At 35.4% G+C, this 27,399-nt stretch overlaps 1 protein-coding gene across 2 annotated transcripts in view; it reads left to right on the top strand.

Annotated features, from left to right (window-relative positions):
• Window positions 1-27,399, top strand: part of Pkn2 (protein kinase N2) — a 116,886-nt gene that overhangs the window by 32,893 nt on the left and 56,594 nt on the right. For both annotated transcript variants that reach the window (XM_090334461.1, XM_090334460.1), the window contains exons 2-3: window positions 6,846-7,146; window positions 22,769-22,923. In XM_090334461.1, the coding sequence (XP_090190587.1) occupies window positions 6,846-7,146; window positions 22,769-22,923 (456 nt within the window). The remainder of the gene's footprint in view (window positions 1-6,845; window positions 7,147-22,768; window positions 22,924-27,399) is intronic.

Below are 27,399 nucleotides of genomic sequence, written 5' to 3'. Positions count from 1 at the left end.
AACCTATTAAAACTGTTTAAAGGGAGGGAAGATAATGGAAAGAGATAGAGTGGTGAGTTTGGGGTATGCTGTATATGTATGTATTATGTATGTATATATATATATATATATATATTTGACACTGAAATCTCCCTTGTACACTTGATAGCTGGTAATAACATTTCTTAAATAGAAAACTAAGTTGATTTTGAAAAACTTAAATGAAATATTTTAAAACAATTACTTGGTAATGTTGGACATAGGTTGGTAGTTTAAAAAGTACTGCGCCTAAGAAAGAATGTAAACATTGTGATTAATTTGACTACACTGAAATGTCTAAGCTTGTACATTCAGTGATAAAAGAATTCTAGGGAAATTGTTGTACTTTTATGTATAGATAATGAGTGGGGAATCCCACATAGTTTAGATAATTTAAAAGTGATAAAGAAAAGAATTAGTTTGTGGATTATTCTTCTTTTAGCTCATATGTTACTTTTTGAGCATACTAATGAATTTTAAAAGGGAGCAGTGACTGGATGTTCAGTCCAGCTGTCCCCTTTTTTATCAATATTTTTATAGATAATGACCCCAAGGACTTGGAACATTAGTCAGGTGTTTTACTGCCAAGCTAGTTTCCCAGTCCTTGATATTTTGAAACAAGAGTCTCACTATGTTGGTCATTTTAATTATGATTTGCATGTAGCTCAGGTTAATTTTGAAATCTGTGTGCTCCTACCTCAGCCTCTGGAGTGCAATCTGGGATTACAAACATCCAGTTCCAATCTGGAAACTTTTTTTTTTTTTTGCCAGGGCCTTGAACTCAGGGCCTGGGCACTGTCATTGGGCTTTCTCAAGGTTAGTGCTCTACCACTTGAGCCACAGCACTGTTTCTGGCTTTTTTCTATGTATGTGGTACCAAGGAATTGAACCCAGCTCTTTGTGCAAGCTAGGCAAGCATTTTACTACTAGGTTAAACTCCTAGCCCTTGGGAACTTCTTGTTAAAGAGATAATAGATGTCTATTTTGGGAGAAAGCATGATGTTTTAATAAAGTTGAAAATAGTTGTAAACTTGTAAATGAAATAGTTAAATTGATAATATGAAATAACTATTGTATATAGTCTAACAGAGTCCACCCAGACAAAGATTATTACTGAAGATTTTTACCGATTTTGTAGGTATTTTCTGAGGCTAATTTGCTCAAGTCAAGAATATTTGATTATCATGCAGTGATTGGTTCTTGTCATTTAATTGTTTTTCTAATGTTTTTAGGGTTGAATCAATTTGGTGAATGAAATATCATTTCAGTTGTACCAAGAAGATTGTATTTTTCAACTTTCTGCTATTGCCATTTAAATATTTAGGAAAAGAATAATTATTATATGTGTCACTTGTTCCTTTCCAAAAGGAATTTAAGACAGGTCATAGTAAAAGATGGGAATTTAAACATGGTTACTAAGAAACTTCTATCTGTAGAAGGGAAGAGAAAACAAACATGCTAGAATACCTCATATGATTGAGTAACTTTTGCCTTTGAGCTTCCTGGAGTAAAAGTTCTATCAGAAAGTGGGAAGCAAGATCCGTAATATCAAAGCGCACAGGGATTAAGTTAAGAAAATCCTTGGGGAGGATATTGGGCAGGAAGTTGTTCCTCTCCCCCTCAGGAAGAGTTGTGAACCTTGAAACAAAGTAAAAGTTAACTGGGCCAAGAAGGAATTGGACAGATACTGAAGCCAGTAGAGGTGGTGTAGGCCAAAAGTACATCACACACAGTGACTGAGCCCACAGAGGTAGTCTGCATATTTATATAGCTTGGTATGGTTAGAATTTAGGCAGCAAAATAGAAAGAAATAAAAGTTGAAATAGACAAGGGTCCCAAAGGATTCTCATCAACTGTAGGAGCTAGTTTCATATGACTTAACAGTCTTTAATACTGAGTACAATAAATCCCAACTTAAACAAGTCTCTCAAGGTTGTTTCCAAACTGCTACCATGTATTTTAAATTTTGTGGGGAAAGGAGGTGACACCCATTATTGTTAGATGGCATGTGAGAACTACCTAGAGAGTCAGGTTTCAGTATGCACTATTCTGCATTTACATTGCAAAATGGAATGGAAAATGATAGGAGTGTTTAGTTGATTTTAGGGTTTGAAATACTGTCAAGTACCTGTTAGGTACATGTAGCCCACTGGAAAATAACGGGCTATTAAGGTATGGAATAAAATGTTATTTTCAGTTTGTGTATACTAAAATTTCAAACTGATAGAAGTTGTTAAAACAGAAGCAGTAGTTGGGCTAGTTAACGGAACTATTAGGTACTTCTATTGGCCTGTGAAGAATAAGGGAAAAAATATCATTGTTTCACATTTAAAAATACTATGAATGAAGAAGCAATATTGGGATCTATGAGGTGTGTGTGTGTGTGTGTAAATTTGTAAGGCGATTTGTGATTGTTTTCTGATGAGCTTATAAAAAATAAAATGTCAGATAGTTTTTAAATCTTTTATTAAATAATTTATTAACATTAATTTTTACATCATATTTCAAATGATGTGTTTAACAAACAAGTATTCAAGAAGGGAATCTCTATACAGTCACTGGCACCTAGATTTTAGAACATAATCAAAGTTAGGCTGAGGGTTTGTGTATCATGGATACATATTAATCTATGTAATAAAACATTATGTCTATAGAGTCATATGTTTTTATGTCTATGTAGTTGTGTTTATATTTCCAGTACCATGTCCATAGCATTGGGTGTGCAACTATTGAATCCTCGCTCTTGTACTGTTTGGATCTAATAGCCACATATTAAGGATACCATGTGCCTTTTGTTCCTTTAGTCTTGACTTGTCTCACTCAACATGATTTGCTCTAGATTCATCCACTTCCCCAACTGCCATTATTTTATCTTGTCTATTGGCTATGTAGAATTCCACTGTGTGTGTGTGTGTGTGTGTGTGTGTGTGTGTGTGTGTGTGTGTATTCCACATTTTTTGTATCCATTCATTTGCAGTAGGGCATTTGGGTTGTTTCCATCGCCTGGCTATTCACTATTGGGAATAGCAGAGATGAACATAGCTGAGCAAGTATACTTATCATATTCTGGGTTGTGATATTCAGGATAAATGCCCAGGAGTGGTATGGCGGGATCATAGGGAAGGTCTATTTTCAGTTCTTTAAGAAGTGCTTTCCAGAGTGGTTGAACTTGCTTACAATCCCACCAGCAGTGCAGTAGGGTTCCTTTTTCTCCACAACCCCATCTACATCAAATAGTTTTTTTTTTGTTTGTTTGTTTGTACTTACCTAAACAGTTTTTCTCAGTCTACAAAAAGCTAAAATCAGGAAGTTGAGGTTTTATCCTTTGATGATCATTATATGGCTAATACTTTGATAACAAGCCAGAAGTAGAGTCATAGAGTTTGGGAACTCAGGAATTAGAGATTTATTATATATTAAAAGGGCTTAAGATGTAATGTAGAGTGCTTGTCTGACATGTGAAAGGCTCTGAAATTTAACCTTATACCCACAAAGATTAAGAAATTTAAACCAATAGCTATAGATAATATATTCCAGGTATTCCTGATGTAGGAAAAATTATACATTCCAACATGAGATTTTTTTTAACATCTCTTGGTTTGTATTAGAAAAAAACAAAACTGGGGCTATTATTAGCCGTAAAAATGATGAAAACATATTGTATATATGTGTATTTGGTTATTTGAAGTCTGATAGGGAAGGGAGGAAAACAAGATGAGGGGTGGTGGGGAGAGGGAAATGGAGACAAGACATGAGAAAGGGTCTCAATGTATGTGAAGTAACGCACTTTCTATCTGGTGAATATAATGTAACCCTTCTATTAATTACAATTAAAAATATGAAAACAGATGAACAGAAATCAGTTAGTTCATTTTAATGGTATAAAGTGATAAGAAATAGTTTCAGGAAATGTTACTGTGGCTCAAGGTATAGGGCGGTAGCCTTGAGCTGAAGAGCTAAGGGATAACACCCAGACCTCGAGTTCAAGTCCCATGACTGACAAAACAAGAAGTAGTTTCAAGAAAAATGTATATAGGATTTATTTATTTGGTGTGCTCAATTCCCAATTAGTTTTGTGTTTCTAAAGATGTATTAAAAACATATATAATGAAATATGTCTTCCTCTTTTCAGTGTCCCTCATAAACACCAGTCTTTCCTAAAGATATCTATTACAGGTTTTATTGCCTTTTGCAATTAAAAATACTTGGGGCTGTGAGTTTGGTCTCATGATACAGTGCTTACCTAGCATATACGAAGACCTGGGTTTGATTCCTCAGTACCACATACACAGAAAAAGCCCAAAGTGGTGCTATGGCTCAAGTGGTAGGGTTTTAGCCTTGAGAAAATCCAAGGACAGTGCTCAGGCCCTGAGCTCAAGCCCAGGACTGGCAAACAAACAAACAAAAAAAACAACTTTTAAATCGATGTTATTATTATAGCAATACATAAAATATGGAAGGTACACAACTAAAATATAACTTTGGCTCTTTGTTGATTAACTGATTTGATTATTTTATTTTAAGGTAAGTAACTATATTAGATAGTGAATTCTGGGGCTTGAAATTAAGACCTGGTCACTGCCCTCGGCTTTTTGTTCAAGGCAGGTATTCTACTACTTGAGCCATAGCTCCATTTGTGGCTTTGGTTTTTGTTGTTGTTGTTGTTGTTGTTCATTGGAGATATGTCTCACAGTTTTTCCTGCTTGGGTTGGCCTCAAAACTGTAATCCTATCTCAGGGTTCAGCCTCTTTAGTAGCTATCATTTACAGGCATGAACCACTGGTACCCAACTCTTGTAATATTGTTATAGTAAGTTAACCAAACAATTTGTTGGAATGATAGCTATGAAATATACGAATGGAATTCTGAACACAGTTTTGTTCAGCTCTAATGCATTTAATTCACTTAATTAAAAAGTGCCCATAGGGATATATTTTTTTAATTGTCGGGATAATGTATAGAGTGGTTATAGTTACTTCTTGAACCTTGATACTCCTTCTCATGTTTTTGTCCGCCTTTCACTCCCCGACCCCCTCGCAATCATTTTGTTTCCTCCCTTCCCTTCCCTATTTCAAATAAACAAATAAACGTATATGCAATATACCAGGTAAAAAAAATCAGATATAGTAACCACATGAGATTAACCATAAGGAGAAAGAAATAATTTCACATAGTACATTAAGAACAACAATCACGAAGAAAAATCTTGTTTCCATATCCTAGAGCTCATTTCGCTGTATGACCTTATGTACATAGCTTTTGAGATATTGTGATCTTCTGCTAGGAGAGTCCTAGATGTGTAGTAATTATTACAAATAAAGGAAACCATGGAGCCTATGTTTCTTTGGAGCTGGCTTACTTCCCTTAATATGATTTCTTCCAAGTCTTTTCATTTCCTTAAGAGTGGCAGCATAGAATTCCTTTGTGCATAAGTGCCACATCTACTGGGGGGCATCTAGGTTGGTTCCATAGCTTAGCTGTGGTAAATAATGCTTCAGTGAACATCGTTGTGCTAGTGGCTTTAGTATGGCCCTGTTTCTGGTCATTTGGGAGTGGAATTGGTTCATAGGGAGCTAGCTCTATGTTTAGTCTTTTAAGGAATCGCCATACTGCTTTCCAGAAGAGTTGAATGAGTTTATACTCCCACCAACAGAGTAGTAGCAGATGCCTCCTGGCCAAATCCCAGCCAGCATCTGTTGTTATTTGATTTCTTGATACTAGCCATTCTAACTGGAGTGTGGTGGAATTTCAAAATTGTTTTGATTTGCATTTCTTTTATGGCCAGAGATGTTGAGCATTTCTTCATATATCTATAGGCCTTTTTTATTTCCTCTAAAGAGAAGTCTCTTAAGTCTTTTTAATAGGATGGTTTTGAGGATTTGTTTTTGAGAGACTGAGTTTTTTGAACTGTAGATATATTTTAGATATGAGGCCCTTGTCTGTTGTATGGCTAGTGAAGGTCTTCTCCCACTCTGTGGGCTATTTTACTAGCTATGTACTTTGCCATACAGAAGCTCTGCAGTTTAATTGCAGTCCCATTTGTCCAAACTTTAATTTGTTGCATTTCTGGGCCTTTATTAAGATAGTTTCCACCTGTGCCAATGAGTCCTAGTGTATCCTCTATTCCTTCCTGTAAACTTTTTAGGGTATCTGCTTTTACCTCAAGATCTCTGATCCATTTGGAATTAATTCTGGTGCAGGGCGACATATAAGGATCCAACTTTAGTTTTCTATAGGTGTTTATTAACCAATTCTCCTAGCACCATTTGTTGAAGAGGCTGTCTTTCTTCCATGTTATTTTTTTGCCTCCCTTATTGAAGATTAGGTGGCCATAGGTCTGCGGGTTGATTTCTGGATCTTCAGTTCTATTCCATTGATCTCCAGGCCTATTCTGTGCCAGTACCAAGTTGTTTTGATTACTGCAGCTGTGTAATAGAGTCAAGTTTGAATTATAACAGTATCCGGAAGGAAGCCAATATTATTAAACTGAATTTTGAAGAGGTAATTTGCTTGAGGTTCATGATGTGGAAGTTGAGATTTACCTTGAGTACTTAGACTGTCACATATACTATATGTATAACCCTGAGAAGTCTCTGTATAGATGTGTTGTTTCATTTTCTTTTGATATAAATGTAATGTTATGTGGCAATAGGCAGAGTATTTGAATTATGATTTTATGTGGTTAAAATTTAATACATTTTTGCCTATTAGATTAATTGTAATGTAAATGTCTATGCTAGGAACAATTAATCTACATATTTTACTGAGCAGCTGTTACCTTCACTTCGTTGTTTGCTTATTTATTTATTGTTTATTTTTATTTGTAGGGAGATTCCAGAAGTCTTTCATTTTCTGAGAATGTGAGTGCTGTTCAAAAATTGGACTTCTCAGATACAATGGTGCAACAGAAATTGGATGATATTAAGGATCGAATCAAGAGAGAAATAAGGAAGGAACTGAAAATTAAAGAAGGAGCTGAAAATCTGAGGAAAGTCACAACAGATAAAAAAAATTTGGCTTATGTAGACAATATTTTGAAGAAATCAAATAAAAAATTGGAAGAATTACATCACAAGCTACAGGAATTAAATGCACATATTGTTGTATCAGATCCAGAAGATGTCACAGGTACTTTATATTATTTTGTATTTATGTAGTATAATAGCAAAAAATATATAGAAAGTTACCTGTTTTATAACATTTACAGTTTTCAGCTTTTCTGAAAGTACAGAGAGTATTTTCTCTGTGGCTGAGGTGTTGTTTCTCTTTGGAAATGCAACAGTTGATGACTATGAAAGTTGAAGTTTACTTAAGAGATGAGTAACTCTTGAGATAAATGCTTTCATCCTCAGCCAGTGGGACATTTCTTAGAGGTTTTTTTTTTTTTTCAGTATTAATATCTTGTATTGAGTCAGCTGCATGCTTTTACCTGAGTCATTCTTGTGATGAGCAGCATGAGTTTGCCAGATGTCTTTTTAAAGTTAAAAATGCATGCTGTGAACTAGGGCTATTTTTTATTCTTTGCAGAAATTATTAATCACACTTAAGACTTTCGTGCTTTGTGTTCTATGCAACTTGAGTTAACCACTAACCTCAGACATATTGTTTAATTAGAAAAGTAACATGAAAAACATGTTTTTTGTAAGTACAGAAAATAAAAGAGAAATATAATCCATGATTCCATCCTAAGAGCATTATTTTTACACAGTGAATCAGCAGATATTTTTGTTGGAAATCTTTCCAGTAGTATAAAAAAATACATATAGGAAAACTACCATGGACCCTTTTCCTAACATCTTTTGTTGTATAACTTTCTCCCATCCTTCCCTCCCCCCCAATAAATCTGCATCTGCAGAGTGGATATATTTCCATCCACTCTTAATTTATTTCTGTACTTTCTATATAAAAATTATACAATATATCTGAGTATAATTATCATCCTTGGGATAATGATGTTTTGAGTAAAACATGTACTTAAACTCTATAACCCTTTATTTATTTACAAAAGCATTAAAGTTGTATGTGTAGAGTAGAATATCTATTACCTTAATGTTTTATATGAAGATATATGTTTAGCTAGTAAGAAAAGTAGATAGAAGTAAAATTAAGTCACTAAAGGTACAGCAAACACATCTGATACAATGGACTTGTTTTCATGCTTCACTATCTACATCTGAGATGAGGGCTTTTATTTAGTGATTCTGTGTAGGTTTCTCCAGTCCTGACTTGCAGGGCTTTTATTTGGTGATTCTGTACAAGTTTCAACCATATAAGAATTCTCTCCCTCCCTCCCTCCCTCCCTCCCTCCCTCCCTCCCTCCCTCCCCTCTCTCCCCCCTCTCCCTCCCCCCTCCCATCTCCCTCTCCTCTCTCTATCTCTCCCTCTCTCTCTCTCTCTTTCTCCCCTCTCTCCCTCTTCCTCTCCCTCTTCCCGCCCTCCTCTGGCAATCCTGACTGTCCTTGGGCTTTCTCAAGGCTAGAGCTCTATCACTTGAGCTACAGCACCACTTCTGGATTTTTCTCTGTGTGTGGTACTGAGGAATCGAACCTGGGTGTTTGTGCATGCTAGGCAAGCACTCTTACCACTAGGCCAAACTCCCAGCTCCAAGAATAATCTTTAAAACTAAAGAAACTTAAGAAGCTAACCTTATTTGGAACTGAAATAATCTTAAAGATGTAAACTAATTTGCTCAGAATCATAAAATTCTTTAAGAACTCTTCAATTTCTCATTAGTTTTACGCAAAAATTTAATACTTATGTTAGAAATGGAAGCATAAAATATGAAATACTGATTTTAGTAGTAATATATAAACTTAGAAATAGTCTGTTGTGTTTGGAACGCTGCCAAACTCTACATTTTTTGCTTATTACATCTAAGACAAGTCTAAAATAAGCAATAGTGCTGGAACTTTAAACTGTTATTTAGAGAAAACATTTTCTTCCTCACAGAATACTGGTCACTACCTTTTGATTCATTGGAATATGAAAGGGTTGTAGCAACACAAAAGTAGACTTGATTTCTCTAGGCCCTTTTTAAAAAGAATTGAAGTGTAAATTAATAATACATTTAAGTGTTCAATTTACATATATTTTAAGGATGCAGTTTGATGACTTTTTTTTTAACAAATCAAAGTATGTCCTACAAACTATCATTATAATCTACACTGATTGTTTTTATTACTTCAGTGCTCCTCTTGTATGCCTTCCTAGTCAATCTTTAATCCTGAAATCCTATTTCTGGATCTCAAAAACCACTGGTCTGCCTTCTGTAACTTTAGATTAAACTTGTCTTTCCTGTAATTTATACAAACAAAAAACAAAACACCTTTTACTCTTACTGTCAAATTTTTTACCTTTCTCAAAAGCCAATTTGCATGTAACACCTTCCCTAACATTTTGTGCTTATCTTCTCTGTGCTACTTATTCATTGTTTTATTGTAATTTCCATATATGTTTCTGTCACTCATGGAATATACTGTGTGCTCCTTGAGGGCAGACACATGTTTTCAGTGAATCTATTTGTTATCAAATCTGGAACATAGAAATTTAGTTGGAAATATTTTATATAAAAAATTTAAAGTCCTTGGGCCGGGGTTTGGCCTAGTGGTAGAGTGCTTGCCTAGCATGCACAAAGACCTGGGTTTGATTCCTCCTTACCACATACACAGAAAAAGCCAGACATGGTGCTGTGGCTTAAGTGGTAGAGCACTAGCCTTGAGAAGACCAAGGACAGTGCCCAGGCCCTATAAGCCCCAGGACTGGCAAAAAAAAGTTTTAGGATAGGCCATAAACTTAATTGGCCTTCTTTTCTTTGTGCTCGTTGCCAGGCTTGGGGCCTGGGCATTATTTCTGAGCTTCTTTTGCTCACAGCTCATGCTATACCATTTGAGTCAGAAGTCTTTTTCCAGCTACTTGTAAGTTTATTAGCGATATTGAGTCTTACAAACTTTCCTGTCCAGGCTGCCTTCAAACCACATTCTACAGATCTCAGCTTCTTGAGTAGCTGGAATTGTAGGCTACTGGCTCTTCGTAACTGGCCATTTTTAATATATTTCAGAAAATGAGAAGTCAAATAATATATGAAATATAACTTCCTGTCATAATTGATTTAATACTTCAGCTTATTTGGAGTAAACTTAGAAGTTTTAAGATGTGATTTTATTTCTTAAAACATTTCTTGATATGAGTGATGGTCTGTGTTTGATCCCTAGCACTGCAAAATACGCTTTGTTTTTTGTTTGTTTGTTTTTCTTTGTTTTGTTTTGTTTTGCCAGTCCTGGGCCTTGAACTCAAGGCCTGAACACTGTCCTTAGGTTTTCTCAAGGCTAGCGCTCTACCACTTGAGCCATATCACCATTTCTGGCTTTTCTTTTTGTGTATGTGGTACTGAGGAATCGAACCAGGGTCTTCTAGGCAAGCACGCTACCACTAGGCCAAACTCCCAGCCCATGTTTTGTTTTTTTAAGTTCTGGTAAACGGCATATTCAAACTAAAGGGTGTTTTGTTGTTGTTTGGGGTTTTTTGGCTTTTGCTTTTTTGCTGCTTTGTTACTGATTTGGCAACATATAGCCAACCTACTGAGTAGCTAGAATTACAGGCATGAGCCACTGGTGCCTGGCTAAAACTAAAAAGTTCTTAATTATGTTGTCAAGTCCTGATCAGCTTAGACTGTTATTTGTAAAATAAATATGGTCATTTATTGTTCAAAGTAGTCAGAAATTAGTTATCTGATGTTCTTTTTGTGTCTAGAATATTGTTGAACCTCCTGTTCATTCCATCTTTCAGGAATTTCAAAAATGATTGTAATGGGCAAGATTCATGCAGTTATCTTAGTATATGTAGATAAAACTTTGGACAATATTTAACTTTTTTGTGATAAAAACAAGTTAGATGAATAGGATTCGTTCTTTAAAGAAATAAAAGCCTGGGGGAGGGCGGGAGGGAAATGGGGACCATGTCATGAGAAAGGGTATCAATGTTTGTGAAGTTATGCACCTTTTATCTGGTGAATATAATGTAACCCTTCTATTAATCACAATAAAAATCATTAAAAAATAATTAAAAGCCATACATGACAATCCCATAGTTAACGTACTTAATAGTGAATAGTGGGAGACTTTTTATATAAGATCATAAACTAGACAAGATTACTTACTCCTAGTACTTCTGTTCAGTATAGTACTAAAAATCCTAATCAGAGCATTAAATAAAAGAATAGAGGGAGAAGAAGAAGGGAGGGAAGCAGGGCAGAAATCCAAATTGTAAAGGAAGAAGCAAAAATATTCTTAATTCCTAAAGATTTCCAGAAATCTTTTGAGCAAATAAGAGGATTCAATAAAGTTAGCAAAATATAAAAAAAACTCAGCATTTCTACACACTATGAATTATCTGAAAAGATTAAGCAGTCTCATTTAAAGTAATATAAAAAATTAAAATATTTAGAAATAATTTTAGCCAAAGGTAAAACAGTCCTATACTGAAAATTATAAAACATTGATGATAGAAATTGAAGATGACACAAATTCATGGAAAGATGTCTTGTGCACTGAAGGTAGAATAAATAATCTTGTTAAAATTCATACCCTACCCCCAAACAGTCAAGATTCAGTTTAGTACCTGTCAAAAAATTCAAAGGTCATGCTTCACAGGATAGGACGACAAACTTGAAATTCATATGGAAGCACCAAAGATCCTGAGTAACCAGAATTACCTTGAGCAAATGAAAGCATTCAAATACAGGATTGCAAAATATAAAACTTATACTGTTCAAAACAGCGTAGTATTGACCAAAAAAAAAAAAAAAAAAGGACATCAGCCAATGCAGTAACATACTGTAAGTAGACCTATACACTTGTCAATTTTGGAGAAAGATGTTAGGGAGAAGCAATAGGCCAAGGCAGTAACAAATAATGTTGAGCAAACTGAACAGTCACATGAAGAGAAATGAAAATGGACCCATAACTCACCTCTTAGAAAAATCAAGAGCAAGTCGGGCACGGTGGCTCACGCATATCTGTAATCCTAGCAACTCAGGAGGCTGAGGTCTGAGGATCAAGGTTCAAAGCCAGCGCAGGCACCTAAAATTCTTACCTCCAATTAACCTCCAGAATACAGGAAATGGGGCTTGACTCAAGGGGAGGGAGGTAGCCTTAAGATAAAGAGCTCAGGGACAGCACCCAGGCCGAGTTCAAGCCCCATGACCCCCCCCCCACACACACAAAAAAAGTAGATTAAATTTTTTACAAATTAAAATTTTAGTATTTAATTTTAAAAAAAGGTTTTGAGAATGTACTCAGAGCTTAACACCCGTAATCCTAGCTGAGGTAGATGAGGTCTGACGATTACTGTTTGAAGCCAGCTCTGGTAGAAAGGTTAAGAGACTCATTTCCAGCTAACAAGCAAAAGGCTAGAGTGGAACATGGCTCAAGTGGAAGAGCATCAGCAGTAAGTGAAAAAGCCAGGCATGAGTTTGAGGGATCAAATGTAATTTATGAGAAAGTTTAAAATTTACTGATCTCTATAAAATAAAGTGGTAATAAAAGCTTTAGTTGAAACTGAGATTTCAACAGGCAGTATTTAAGGAAAAAAAAAGTTTTCCTGAATCTTTCTCACAAATGAATTATCCTGAAGAAAGAGAAAAAAAACCAATTTATTGTTAGGCATGGTCATGTACTGTAATCCTAGCACTGAGAAAAGGCTGAGGCAAGAAGAATGGGAGGTCAGGCCTGTCTAGCCTACATCGCCATGCTTTCCCAGGCTTTAAAGAGGATGAAAGGAAAAAATTGTTTTGTCCTGTTAAGTTAATTGTTAATAATAGGGCACTGGTGGCTCATATCTGTAATCCAAGCTACTCAGGAAGCTGAGATCTGAGGGTCATGGTTGGAAGCCACCCCAAGTAGTTAAGTCTATGGGATTCTGATCTCCAGTTAGCCGGTATGAAGTTAGAAGTGGAGGTGTGCCTCAAGTGCACCAGCCTTGAATGAAACAGCCAAGTCAGAGTGTGAAGCCCTGTGTTCCAGTCCCAGTACTGTTATTTATGTAGTATATATTACAGCCCATTTGTTTCATTTTATCTTGTTTTTTAAACTTTCCATTTTTATTTTCCTGCCAAGTTCAATCATTATTTATTATTATTATTATTTTTTTATTAATGTCTGGTGTTGCTTAGTAAATGGAATATCCAGAAGGGAGATATTGAATTAGCATAGAATTGATAGTCTTGGGGGGGGTTTGAAGGGAGAGATACGGTTATTCATAGCAAATTCTTCTAAAGTGTAGCCTATTTTGGTTGGTGACATCTGACAGAAGTCATTTTAAAGACACAAAGTGATTAAGCATTATAATTTGAGCAGACTGCAGGTAACTAAAAACGGTAAGCAACTTGTTAACTTCCTGTCAAACAGGGAAGTTGGATTGAAGTGTAAACAGTTAACAAGATGATAAATATTGGACCGAATTTGCACTTTTATGCATTTTGAGCATGAGACTCTACTTATTAATCCATAATTTATGTAGTATATATTACAGCTCTTCTGTCAAGTTATGTGATCTGTTTATCATCCAACCAGACCAGTGTAGAATTGTATGTTGATTTTCTCAGTAAAAGAAGATAGATAATATGTACCTCTCTAGAACCTCTCTGGTGTTTGGTGAGCAAGATGTTTTGATAGCTGGAGGAAAGGATCAAGCATGAGGTATACAAGTTCACCTAATTCAGAGCATGAAACCTGTCTGGATGTAAGTAAAATCTAATGGCCTGTCAATAAAGACTCCAGGTCAATCACATTGCCCGTATCCCAAACAGTCTAAGGATCTAAACTGTTCTGTCTTATAGCTCTAATATTACATCTTGGAAGTCAACTCTTAATGTGCGTGATGTTGTAAACATTGTGAAAAAAAAACAAATTTACTCTTTATTTTTCATTCTGACATTGGGAATTCTCTTCTTTAAGGATATTGTAAACAGGCACTATTTTTAGGTGAATTCCAAAACATTCCCACCTAAGATGTGTTCTCTGAACTTTATCTGCTATTGTATAGCCATATTACTTGGGTGTCCTATCGTCTTTAACTCTTATTTGACAAAAATTGAACACTTTGTTTTCCTGGAACACTACTTCTAAACATTCTCTTCTGTTTCCTGTCCTCATGACGACATCCTAGTTACCCCAAACGGAAACTTGATTCAGCATAGCATTGACTTCTCTTTTCCCATTGTCATATTCTGATGCAAGTCTATTAATCATCATGCCCTGTGGATTCTACCATAATAGGTCTCTAAACTATTATCTCTTTTTCATCTTTTCTGCCAACTTAAGTATTGCTACAAGCATTTTTTTTTACCTAGTATTCAAATTTAATCCTGTTGTTTTCTTTGTTTAAACCTTTCTGTGGCTTTCCATTCCCTTTAGGAAATATTAGAAAGTATACTATGTTAGAGGTGCCCTTTGTATGGTCTGAGATCTGTGTGTAACTTAAAATTATTCTGCTATTAGCTGGTACTTTTTCTGCTTACCAATTACATTATTACATGGGCTCTTTTTTTCCCCTGTACTTGTACATACATTTATATATATATAAAATACTAGATTTTATAATATATGTATATTAGATTGTAGAATCTTAAGTGGTGGACATTATTGTTTGGATGTGAAATATCCTCCCCAAACTCATGTGTTGAGGGCTTGGTACCTAATGCAGTAGTTCACAGGTAGGTCTTTTGAGAAGTACAGTATTTAAATCATGAGGTCTTTGACCTAATAAGTGAATTAAGTATTTGATGGGAAGGTGATAGAAAGTAGGAGCTAGATGAATAAATTACATCATGAAAATATATATATATACTCTTATGTATAGATATATATACATACAGATATCAATGTATATGTATATCTAATTCTGCTCTTTGGGAAAAGAACTGTCACCTCGAGTTCTTTTCATATTCCCTGGGTAAGCATTATCTAACCAGTTACTTGTATTGAATCCCCTATGTTCCAAAAACCTGGAATAATTTGTCAGTTAAATGCTTCTTTAAAATTTTTATTTATTAAATTTTATCTATGGTGGGGCTTGTAGTCTGGGTGCTGTCCCTGAGCTCGTCAGCTAAAGGCTAGTGCTTTACCATTTTAAGCCTCAGCACCACTTCCAGTTTTCTAGTGGTTAATTGGAGATAAGAGTCTCAGGGACTTTGGTGCCCAGACTAGCTTTGAACCGCGATCCTTAGATCTCAGTCTCCTGAGTAGCTAGGATTACAGATGTGAGCCACCAGTGCTTGGCTTAGATTCTTAATAGTATATATCACCTTGCTGTGAATTTCAGAACTTTAACCTTCTTCCTCATGGCCATTGTTGTGCATGCTCTAATTAAATCGTTTATCTTCATTTCTACAAATCAGACGTAATTATTAGTGTTATATGCAATTACTGTGCCTTATATGTACTGTATATCTTCTTAGTTTTTATTCACTGTTTTTTCATATGGCTTGTCTTCCTTCCCAGGTAAGTTTTTCCTTCTTTCTAAAGTAGATACTTTAAAAAGTGATTTCTCTTAATATACAGGTCTAGACTGACTTTTTTTAGCACTTGAAAACTGTTATTTTATGTCTTCTAGATTCCACTATTGATGAGGCAGCTGCAAGTTGAAGCACTGTAGATCAACTGCCCTTTCTATGTTTTATTAAGATATTCTGGGTTTTCATGGCCCTGTATGTACTTTGGTGGAAATTTCTTCTCATTTCACCTGCCACAGATTAGTCAGGCTTCCTGATTTGAGATCTGTATATCATCACATATGTGAAATTCTTAGCCTCTTTGAATATTGTACCTCTTGTATTCCTTTTCTTTCCTTTTGTAACTCCAGTTAAAAACATATCAGTACTTTAAAATCATTTTCCGTTTGTCTAATACACCTAGTCCAGTTTGTTCTTTATCACATATTGTGTTTCTTGTTTTAGTTATTTGGGGTTTTGTATTTGTCATTCTTTTGATATCTTTTTATATTTAGTTTTATGTGGTTACCATTCATATTTCACATGACATTATATGTCATGTGGAATATATGAACTCTTCTCTTGGCCAATACTGTAGTCATAGGGTATTTTAAATTTAGCTTTGTAGTTTTTTAATTGGGTGCTGAAAGTTTTATTTGTATTATAATTGGTGAAGTCAGATTACCTATATTTTTTAAGATTCTGTCAATTTTGTTTTACTTCAGGGCTATCTTATTCAGTATGTAAAAATTTAGAATTGATACGTATTTAAAATCGATATGTACTTCTAGTAAATTGAACCATTTGTTATTATGAAATAGCTCTTTTATCTGTAATGTTTTCTGCCTCAGAGTATCTTGTCTGTTGATACAAGTTGACAGTGTAGCTTATTGATTACATGGAACATCTTGCTTCTGTTCCTTTACTCATTTTTTTTTCTGTATCCCAGATATGTTTTAGATATGTCCCATAAGTATCAGGTAGATAGATTTAATTTTATTTATTTGTGTTTGCCTAGTCTAGTCTTTGTTTTTTGTCTGAATCTTAGTTTATACAATTTGGTTTTTATTTACTATATTAGTTTGTATGCAGGACTCCAGATTTGCAAAGTAAACTCCAGCAAGCACTTGAGACACTGTTCTAGCACTTTTTTCTTCAGTTATTTCTCAAATAGGGTCTTATGCTATTCATTGACTGAGGCAGACCTTAGACCAGTTCTTCTATCTCCTCACACATAGCTAAGATTATAGCTATTAAATACCATGGTCAGCTTATTTGTTGACATGAGGGGTCTTATTAACTTCTTGCCTAGGCTGCTCTCAGTCCTCCCAATCTCTACTTCCCATGTAAATTAGATTAACAGGTGTTCATCATCATACTCACACCCTGTAATTCAACATTTTTTTTGGTACTTGAAATGTTTCATTTTCGTGCCATTTTTAGAGTTATCATTTAAAAGCGATACTTTGGAAATTAAGTAGACAGCATAAGTATAATTATCAGTAGCTAAACTGGTAATTATTGTTACTTTTATGTTTTGTCATACTTTTTAAAAAAGATTTTGTATTAACACTGATTTTTACATCATATTTCAAATGTCATGTTTAACAAACAAGTATTCAGGAAGGGAATCTCTGTATGCAATCTGTCATACTTCTTTTTTTTTGCCAGTCCTGGGCTTGAGCTCAGGGCCTGAGCACTGTCCTTGGACTTTCTCAAGGCTAGAGCTCTACCACTTGAGCCTCAGCACCACTTTCAGCTTTTTTCTATTTTTTGTGGTGCCGAGGAATGGAACCCGGGTCTTCGTGCATGCTAGGCAAGCACTCTACCAGTAGGCCAAACTCCCAGCCCTGTCATACTTCTTTTAAAAATACTTAAATGAATTTTTTTATTGGTTTCTGTTTGTTTGTCTACCAGTTGTGGGGCTTGAACTCAGGGCCTGAGCACTGCCCTTGGACAGTTTTTGCTTAAGACTAGTGCTCTGCCACTTGAGCCACAGTGCCACTTCCAGCTTTTTCTATGTATGTGATACTGAGGAATCGGACCCAGAACTCTGTGCATGTGAGGTGAACACTGTACCACTAGGTTATGCTTCCAGCCCATGTGGGTTTGTTTGTTTGTTTGTTTTTAATTATAAAGATTGAACTCAAGGACTTGAGCTTGCTAAACAAGTACCCCAAATCTTTTTGCTTTCTGTTTTTAGGTAGAGTCTTGCTTTTTGCCTGGGCTGACCTTGATCAGGACCCACCTCCCCCCTTCCCCCTATCATTGCTTCTCAAGTATCTGGGGTTATGTCCATGAGCCACCATACTTCGCTATTTCTTAGGCATTTAAAGTCACCCACATAAAATAGCTGCCTCCTGGGTATTTTCTCTTTCCTTACCAATGAACATCACTCCTCTTGTTATTAAAGTATATATTGTTTAGTATTTATTGATTACTTTGTGCAGTTTTTTTTCTATATTTGCAAATGCTTTTCGCTATTTCCTGATCTCCCCCCTACACACAAACACACAGATACCTTTTGTTTTTTTTTTTTCCTGTTTCTAAAAGATATTTTCCCTGGATATACAATCCAAAGAGATACTTGATACTTGAGTCCTTCAAAGAAACTCTTGTTCTTCCTTGTACCTTTTATTTTTATAATTGGAAAGTATAGTAACCTTTTTTGTGTACTTCCGTGAAGATTACTCTTTTTCTTGAGGTTTATTATATGTTCGTGTGTTGAAGTGGGGATTTTTATACACATGTGCACACACATTGAGTGTTTGATTGGATATCTTGAATTGCTAGATTATTCTGAGTTAAAAAAATTGTAGTCATTAACAACGGCTTACATATTTATTTTCTATGTTTGTTTTTGTTTCTGTGTTTTGTTAATGCCAGAACTGGGACTGGAATTGAGGATCTTAAGTTCTCTCCGTTTTTTACTGGCTTTCTCCTGATTCATTAGAGATAAGTCTCATGCACTGTTCCAGCAGAGCTGGCTTCAATCCTCAGTCCTCAAATCTCAGTTCCTGGGTGGTTAGGATTATAGGTGTGAGTCACCTATGCCTGATTTTACATATTTGTGGTCTTGAGGTCCCTTTAAACAAAACCAAAAAGACAAATGGTATAAAGCAAGTCAATGTCAGTGTCCTTAATTTAAGTGATAAAGGAAAAAGTTTTTAGATCTATTCAAAGGTGGCAGATTTTCAGAAGTTCAGCCAATTATGGGAAAAATAAATCAAGCATCCTCAGTACTGAACTCTTTCTGCATCCTGAGTCTTCCAGGTTTTCAAGTTATTTCCAAGTATCTACATCCCAGAACAACCTTAACATTTCCAGGAATGAGCACCCAACAATGACTCACAATGACTGCCGCCTGATCAGAAATAATTGTTTTTTTTTTTATTGCTATGTTAAAAATTAGCTTGGTGTCATTGGCTCATGACTATAATTCTGGCTACTCAGGAGGCTTAGATCTGAGCATCACAGTCCAGTGCTCGTCCAGGCAGTAAAGTTCATGAGACTCATTTTCTTCAGTTAACTACCCAAAGGCCAAAAACTGTGTGTGGCTCAAGTAATATAGCAACTACCTTGAACAAAAAAAGCCCAGGGACAGCAAGCACTCAGGCTCTGAATTCAAGCTCCAGTCAGGATTGGCACACAGGCAAAACAAATGAACACACATTTACTGGACTGATTGAAAAAGATGTTAGAACTACCTTCTGTAACACATAAACCTGCATTTGGATTTGTTTTGTCCCTTTGTGTCTCTTAGTGTCACCCCACCCCTATTTTTTAAAGTTACATCTTTTTTTGGTTTAAACTAGTTTCCTGTGTTTGATTTAAAACTAATATTAAACTTACCTAATACAATAGGTAAGAACAAATCCTGGTACTCAAGATACCTATAGTGTGGGGGGGGGGGACTGATCTCTCTCTCTCTCCCTCCCTCCCTCCCTCACTCCCTCACTCCTTCCCTCCCTCCCTCACTCCCTCCCTCCCTCCCTCCTTCCCTCCCTCCCTCCCTCCCTCCCCTTCCTTCTTTCTCTCTCCCTTCCCCTTCTCCCCCCCCCCCTTTCTCCCTCCCTCCCTGTCTCTTCAGTACTGGGGCACTAGGTGCTCTCTCTTCTTAAAGCTTGCACTATTATTTGAGCCACAGGTCCAGTTGTGGCTCTTTTGAGTAGTTAATTGGAGGTAAGAATCTCAGACTTTCCTACCTAGGCTAGTTTCCAGTCACAGTCCTCTCGATCTCATCCTCCTTAGTAGCTAGCATTATAGGTCTGAGCCTTTGGCAACTGGCAATATAATACTATATAATATTTTATTGGATAGAAGAAAATGTTTTTGAAAACAGGAGAATACATATATTTAGAGTGAACAATGGTTAGGGAAGATTTCCTGGAGAAAGAAATGTCTAATGTGAAGAAGTATATAAGAAAGGAAATTAATTTCTCAGGAAACAAATTAACTGAACATAGACTTTGGCAGAAAAGTAAAAGTAGAAGATTAATTTGGAGCTATATAGTATAGACCTTCAATGACTAGCAATGGAATGGATACTATTATTTAGTAGACAATGTAACAATTTCAGTGAAGGAATTAGCCCTGCCACTGTCCATGTAAATGCACAACAACTTTTATTGGTTGTGTTTATAAAGATATAATTCATTGGCTTCTCTGTAGTGCTTCATTAACTGGTACTTAAACATTTGTAAAATATTTTTAATAGATGATCGTTAAGTAAAATTTATTGAACGTATATAGCATACATTGTAAATTGGATTATGATGTTTAGAAATTAGAAGAATGCACAATTCATTAATTCCCACATACACATCTGATATTTTATAGTTTTAGCAATAAATGCAGCAAATGATAAAGTGTAAAATGTGGGTTGTCTCAAAAGTTTACTTAAGTATTAATGACACACATATATCCACATAGGTTTATGTGCATATATACTGCTATATATACAAATTAACATTTAGAGTCTGGTACAGTTGTTTACAAGGCTGTTAAGTGACAACACAGTGATTAATAAGATTGACTTCAGAAAGGAACTGACTCGGTTCACATGTAGGCTTTGTGACTTAATAGCTGTGTGACCTTTGAAAAGCTTTAAACCCCTCTAGGCTTTTTAATTTGTAAAATGACTTTTCTTATATTGTAAGAAATAATAATAGTATGGGACTGTTTATGAGAATCAGAGTTTGTATTTTAAAATCATTTTGATCACTGCTTGCTTTGAGTAAATTGTATATATAGATTTAAAATCACTATAGTTACCTCTATATCAAGTATTTTTGTCTTTGTGGTAATAAAATCTATGTTTTTGGACTAGTGAGTTTTAAAAACTATACAGCCAAACATACATTGGTTAACTAGGTTAGTCACTCTATCTTCCATTGCATGGGAGAACAAGGAATCTTGAAGCACAAATAATTTGTAGTTTGGGCAGTTTTTAATGATTGCCAAGTTACCTGTCTTCTGAAACAGGCCTGGTACCCCAGTGTTCTTAGCTTTTTGACAAGAAAGGGAGTTAGTTCAGATTAAAAAGCAAAGTAAGCTGGGCACCTAGTTACTCAGGAGGCTGAGATCTGAGGATCAAGATTCAAAGACAGCCTGGGCACAAAAGGACCTGAGACTCTTATCTCCAATTAACCTCTAGAAAACAGGAAGTGGAGCTTGGCTAAAGGGTAAGGAGGTAGCCTGGAGCTAAATAGCTCAAGGACAGGACAGTGCCCGTGCCAGTTCAAATCCCATGACTCACAAAAACAAACAAAAAATAAAAACAAAGTATTTAACTTCAATATGAAGAATTTTACTTAGGTAATGTAATTAGAATGGTTTACCCAGGATACTTAAATGGTTCTTTTTGAAATCTTTGTTATGTAAACATAAGCAACATAGAATTCTTGATGAGACATCTTAGACTTGAATGTTGGTCTCCCTGTATCTCCCTATGGTGAGTTCCATAACAATCAGTATCGTTGAAACATTTTGAAACATTGTGATTAAATAGCTTCATAATAGAAAACAAAATGTGAAGGCTTGTGTGCTTATACCTAAATTATTAATCATTAACACTAGCACAAAATTTCAAGAAACCTTGGTTCTGTTTTACAAAGAATTAACTTAATAGTCATGTAATATTTGAACATGGTTTGTTCTCAGTTTAGGTAACATGAATTTCATTTAATTGCTGAAGTTAAATTATTTTGCTTTATTTAAAAATAATAGTATTGCCAAGCACTAGTGTTTCACTGCTATAATCCTAGCTATTCAGGAAGCTGAGATCTGAGGATTGCATTTCAAAGCTAGTTGGGGCAGAAAACCCCACAAGACTCTTATCTCCAATTACCTGTCAGAAGACCTGGAAAGTGGAGCCATGGCTCAAGTGGTAGAACTTAAGCCTTGAGCAAAAAACCCTTAGGGACATAGAAGGCGGGGGGCGGGGGGTGGAGGGAAACTAGACTAATTGTGTGTAAAAACCTTGCACCAGGCTGGGAGTTTGGGTTCGATTCCTTGGTACCACATGCATAGAAAAAAAAATGCTGGAAGTGGTGCTGAGGCTCAAGTGGTAGAGCTCTAGCCTTGAGAAAGTCCAATCAGTGCTCAGGCCCTGAGCTCAAGCCCAGGACTGGCCAAAAAAAAAAAAAAAAAACTTGCACCATTGTCTAATTCAGTTTTAAGTAATCACTTTTATAAGGTGTGGACTCTTTCTTTCATAGCAAGTGGTCTTGTGACTTGAGTATTTCTTTGTTTATATGTTGAATTCTTATACAACAATAGTCCTTACACTTGACATAAGCATAAGGAGATTTCATTTAGCAGAGTCCAAGTTTATCTCAAACTGCTTGCTTGCTTGATTGATTCATTGATTGTCAATTGTGGGCTTGAACTCAGGACCTGGATGCTGTCCCTGAGCTCTTTTGCTCAAGGCTAGTGCTCTGCCACTTGGAGCTATAGTGACACTTCCTGATTTTTGTTGAGTGGTTAATTGGAAATAAGAATCTCATAGGGACTTTTCTACTCCAGTTGGCCTTGAACTGTAATCCTCAGAGCTCAGACTCTTTAAGTAGCTAGGATTATAGGTATGAGCCACAGGTACCCTGCTCTGTTTTCTGAAAATGATTTTTAATTTTTATTAGTATTAATGATAGAAAATAGTGACATTTTCATGCATGTATATAAGGTACTTTGATTATATTTACCCTTTCTTTTAGTTCTAACATATCTTAAAAAATGATCTTTAATATAATGTTGTTTTTGCAGATTGTCCAAGGACCCCAGATACTCCAAATAGCGACCCACGTTGTTCTACTAGCAATAATAGATTATTGGCTTTACAAAAACAATTGGATATAGAACTTAAAGTAAAACAAGGTGCAGAGAACATGATACAGATGTATTCAAATGGGTCTTCAAAGGTAAGTACAATGATATATAATGAGTCCTCATTATTTACAGATTCCATCTTTATGAATTCACCTACTTGCACCTATTTATAGTCCCCAAATCAATAGTGGTAGCAGTTTGAAATGGTGAACACGTATAGAAGAATGAAAATTTTAGTTACCTGATGGGCATGGTCCTGCTGAGGTGGTCAGCAGGGTGCCAATTCTCTGTATTATTAAGTGCTCATGCTGAAAAATAAGTATCTTTTCTACAAGTCTAAAATAATTTTGAAACAAACTTATTTTAGAATTTCGTGCCATATTGAATTTTCTGTCACCAACTATAGTGTTTTCTGGAAAGTGCTAAAGCTTTGCTGGACAGGTACTCTACCCCTGAACCACACCACCAGCTCCTTTTTTGCACTTATTTTTGAGAGAGCTAGTGCTCTACCATTTGAGGCACAGCTCCACCTCTGGCGTTTTGTGGCTAATTGAAGGTAAGATGATATAGGCTTTCCTGTCTGGGCTGGCTTTGAATTACAATCCTCAGATCTGGGATTTCAAGTATTATCTACCAGTACTTGGTATTAGTATTTTATATGATAAAGAATAATACCACGTGCCATTTGTGCACACCTGTAATCCTAGCTGAGATCTGAAGATCACAGTTCAAAGCCAGCACATCCATGGGACATTTTTTTTTCCTTCATGAAATAAATTTTATTTTATTGTCAAGGTGTATAGAGGGGTTACAGTCACATTCATAAGATATTGAGTATATTACTCCTTGAACATTTTTACTTCTTTCCATGTTTTTCTCCCACTTCCCCTCCCCCCCAAGTTGTAAAGTTTATTTTCAACATATTATCTTATAAATATTGCTGTTACATTAGTCCACCTTTTGTCCTTTGTCGCATCTTCTTGGATCTATGAGACTCTTACCTCCAATAAACCACTCAGAAAAGCCAGAAGTGGCCCTGTGGCTCACATGGTAGAATACTAGCCTTGAGCACAAAGAAGCTCAGAGACAGCTCCTAGGCCCTGAGTTCAAGCCGCAGGACTGACAGAAAAAGAAAAAAGAATAATGTATGACTTGAAAATATTATAAAACTTGTAGTCATTTCTGCTCATAAAATATTAATTCCAAATATAAGTATCAGGCGTTGTAGAACACTAATTATTAGCATGTTAGATTGAACCATATGAAATTTCTGTTAGTCCAAAATTAGTCACGTGTTTCTCTTATGTGCTTTAATAATCATGATGTAAAAAAACTCTTCAAAAATCATTATTGACATAAAGAATAGTCATTTGCAAATATATAAACCAGTTCGTATATTTTGTCCCTCTTCTATTGCTTGCCTTCTAAATATTAGGTGCTCAATTAATAAAATCTATTGAATGCCTAAAAGAATGAAACCACAAAACCTTTTAAACACTGTAAGCCATAAAACTGATGTGTAGTAGCTGTGCATTGCCTTTGATAAATAATACATGAAGTCAGTTTTTAAAAATTACTTTGTACTGTGGTATCTGTACCGATCCTTCAGAAAATATTTGGGAAAGGTCATGTGCTTATAAAATAAAAACAAAGTAAAATAGCTACTCTCTGTATGTTGAACTGAAATAGTAGCATTTTCAAGCCAGATACTGTGCATGGGTTTATAATCCCAGTAATAGAATAATAATCATAGTAGTGGAAATTTCTTTTCTTTTTCTTTCTTTTCTTTTTTCATTTTTTTTTTTTACCAGTCCTGGGACTTGAACTCAGGGCCTGGGCACTGACCTTGGACATGCTCAAGGCTAGCACTTGAACCACAGTACCATTTCCAGCTTTTTCTGTGTATGGGATACCAAGTAAACAAATGTAGGGTTTCTTACATGCTAGGCAAGCACTCTACCACTAGGCTACTCTTCCAGCCCTGGAAATTTCTAATGGAATATTTCTAAGTCCCAGGGATGGTGATACAAGCCTACAATCCTAGCTGTGTGTGAGATGGAAATTGCAATACACAACACTTTATCTGAAAAACTGAACCAGGAGGGGCTGGAAGGTATGGCTAAAATGGTAGAACATTTGCCTAGCAAGCATAAGCCTCTTGAGTTCAAGCCCCAGTATTTATACTTTTACATTAGAGCATACTTAAATAAGAAAATTACTCAATCTTTTTACTGCTCTTGAAGAGAATGTCTTAATACCAAGCAGATTGTAGCAGTATAATTTCAATATTATGTAGCACTTAGAAAAGTCCATATTATAAAGTGGCATCATTTCATCATTAATGGAAGAAACCTAAAACTTTCAGTAGACAGTTTTTCATCTGATATGGTTTGGGCTCATGTCTGTCTGATTTTTAAATATATTTGTCCCATTAGCCTTTGGAATACTATTTCTCTTACTCTGTTCTGAATTCAGATTGTTATTTTTTGTTGTTACATGAAGTTGATGTACAGTTACATGAGTCAAGTAATGAGCACATTTCTTTTTGTACAGTATCAGTCCTTCCCGTCACTCCCAGTTTTCCCCTCCATTCCCACCTACTAAATAGTTATTTGGATCTTTAGTTTTGTTGATATTCCCAAGACTGGATAGTTGGAGACATTGCAATGAGAGAAAAGTACTTTCCTGTAAATTTGGGAGATATGTAGTTATATTCCTAAAAGCCTATATAAAAACCTATATCTAAGACAAACACCAAATTAATGTAAAAGTATAAAAAGCTAGAATAAGTATGTATGTGTGTGGTCTGTCTGCTTTACAATTTGTGTTAATATCAAAGTTATTTATGGAACCTTAAAACTTGTTATGAAATCTTAAAACTTGATGGAAGAATAGTCTGGGTTAAGTACAGGGATTGGGGAGGGTTCATGCTTGTAATTCTAGCTGCTATGAGACAGATTGAGAGAATCACTAAGAGCCTAAAGTTCTCAAGACCTCATCTCAACCAACAGCTAGGCATAGTGATGCATACCTATCATCCCAGCTACACAGGAGGTGAATTGGGGAGAATGGCAGTTTAAGCTGGCGTAGTCAAAAAGGGAGACTGAATGTTGCTCACATGATAAAGCATGAAGCCCTGAACTCACACTCCAGCACACTAAATAGGTAGGTAGATGGTAGGTAGGTAGGTAAGTTAGTAGGTAGGTAGGTAGGTGGGATAAATAGAACCTACAAGTTTTTTCTTTTTTTTTTAAATTTTATTTCTTTAATATTTTTATTGTAATTAATAAAAGGGTTACATGATATTTGCCAGATAGAAGGTGTATTAATTCACATACATTGATACCCTTTCACATGTCTTGGTCCGCATTACCCTCCCCCCCCACCCCACCCCCATCTTGGTTTTCCCCCCTTCCCTATACAAGTTTTTTTCTTAAATGAATGACTTTAGGAACAAGAAAAAAAAAATGATCACATGTATAATCATTTAAAATAATATGTATGGATTATTTTTCAACTTTCTAATTATTTTGTCTGAAATAGATCTTAATTCCAACTGCTAACTTAATCCTCTTTGCCTGGTAAAACAACATATTAACAAGATTGTGGTGTTAGAACAGGTTCATCCTTAGTTAATTTAACACTTACAGATTTCATCTTTCATTTATACCTAGTGTTATTAGAACTAATCAAAGGTATAGCAGTGGTATTTCATTTTCTTTATAATCTTCAAATTTTATAACAGAAATTTAACTTTCTCCCCAGTTTTATTGGGGTGATCTCTATTTTTGACATTCAGAAATCTCTAATGACTTCTCAGTATAATCATTGACAAGTACAGTTTACTGCTTTTATTTTAGGCTAAACTTAAGGGAATGGGGATATTATCTGTGGTTAGCTATGCTTTAAATTTGCCCATGAAATTGAAGAGAAATGTAACAAGAAAGGAAGAGTTTATGTATAGTTTTTACTTCTAAATCGGATGGCTTTTAATAATGGTAAAAAAAAACATTTTTGTATTAAGCAAAGAGAAAATAAAATGCAAATTGAGTTAGATTTATAGATTTTTAAGTAACAAGATACAGACAACATACAGGATAAGAACAGATGAATGAATGTAGAAATTATATAATGCCCAATGAAGTACTGAACTGGCGTTGATTAAGATGCACTATATTCATAAACTACTTTGTTGAACGACAACTCCCTTGTAAAATTACTTAAAGATAACAATAAAAATAAGAATTGTATTTGTGATAATGTAGCTGAACCTGGAGGACACACTAAGTACATCAGACAGAAAATCTATTTTATGATCTTATTTAAGTGTACTCTTAGAAAATATAGTTGGAGCCTGGCCTAGTGATAGAGTGCTTTACTACCATGCACAAAGACGGGGCTTCGATTCCTCGGTACCACATACAAAAAAAGCCAGAAGTGGTGCTGGAGCTCAAGTAGTAAAGCACTAGCCTTGAGAAATCCCAAGAACAATGCCCAGGCCTTGAGTTCAAGCTCCAAAGACTGGCCAAAAAAGAAGAAAAAGAAAATATAGTTGGATAAATAAAAGC

This window comes from Megascapheus bottae, chromosome 6, assembly GCF_031878675.1.
Source record: "Megascapheus bottae isolate mThoBot1 chromosome 6, mThoBot2.hap1, whole genome shotgun sequence".
NCBI classification, from domain to species: Eukaryota; Metazoa; Chordata; class Mammalia; order Rodentia; family Geomyidae; genus Megascapheus; species Megascapheus bottae.
This window is presented reverse-complemented; position numbering and strand designations above follow the sequence as displayed.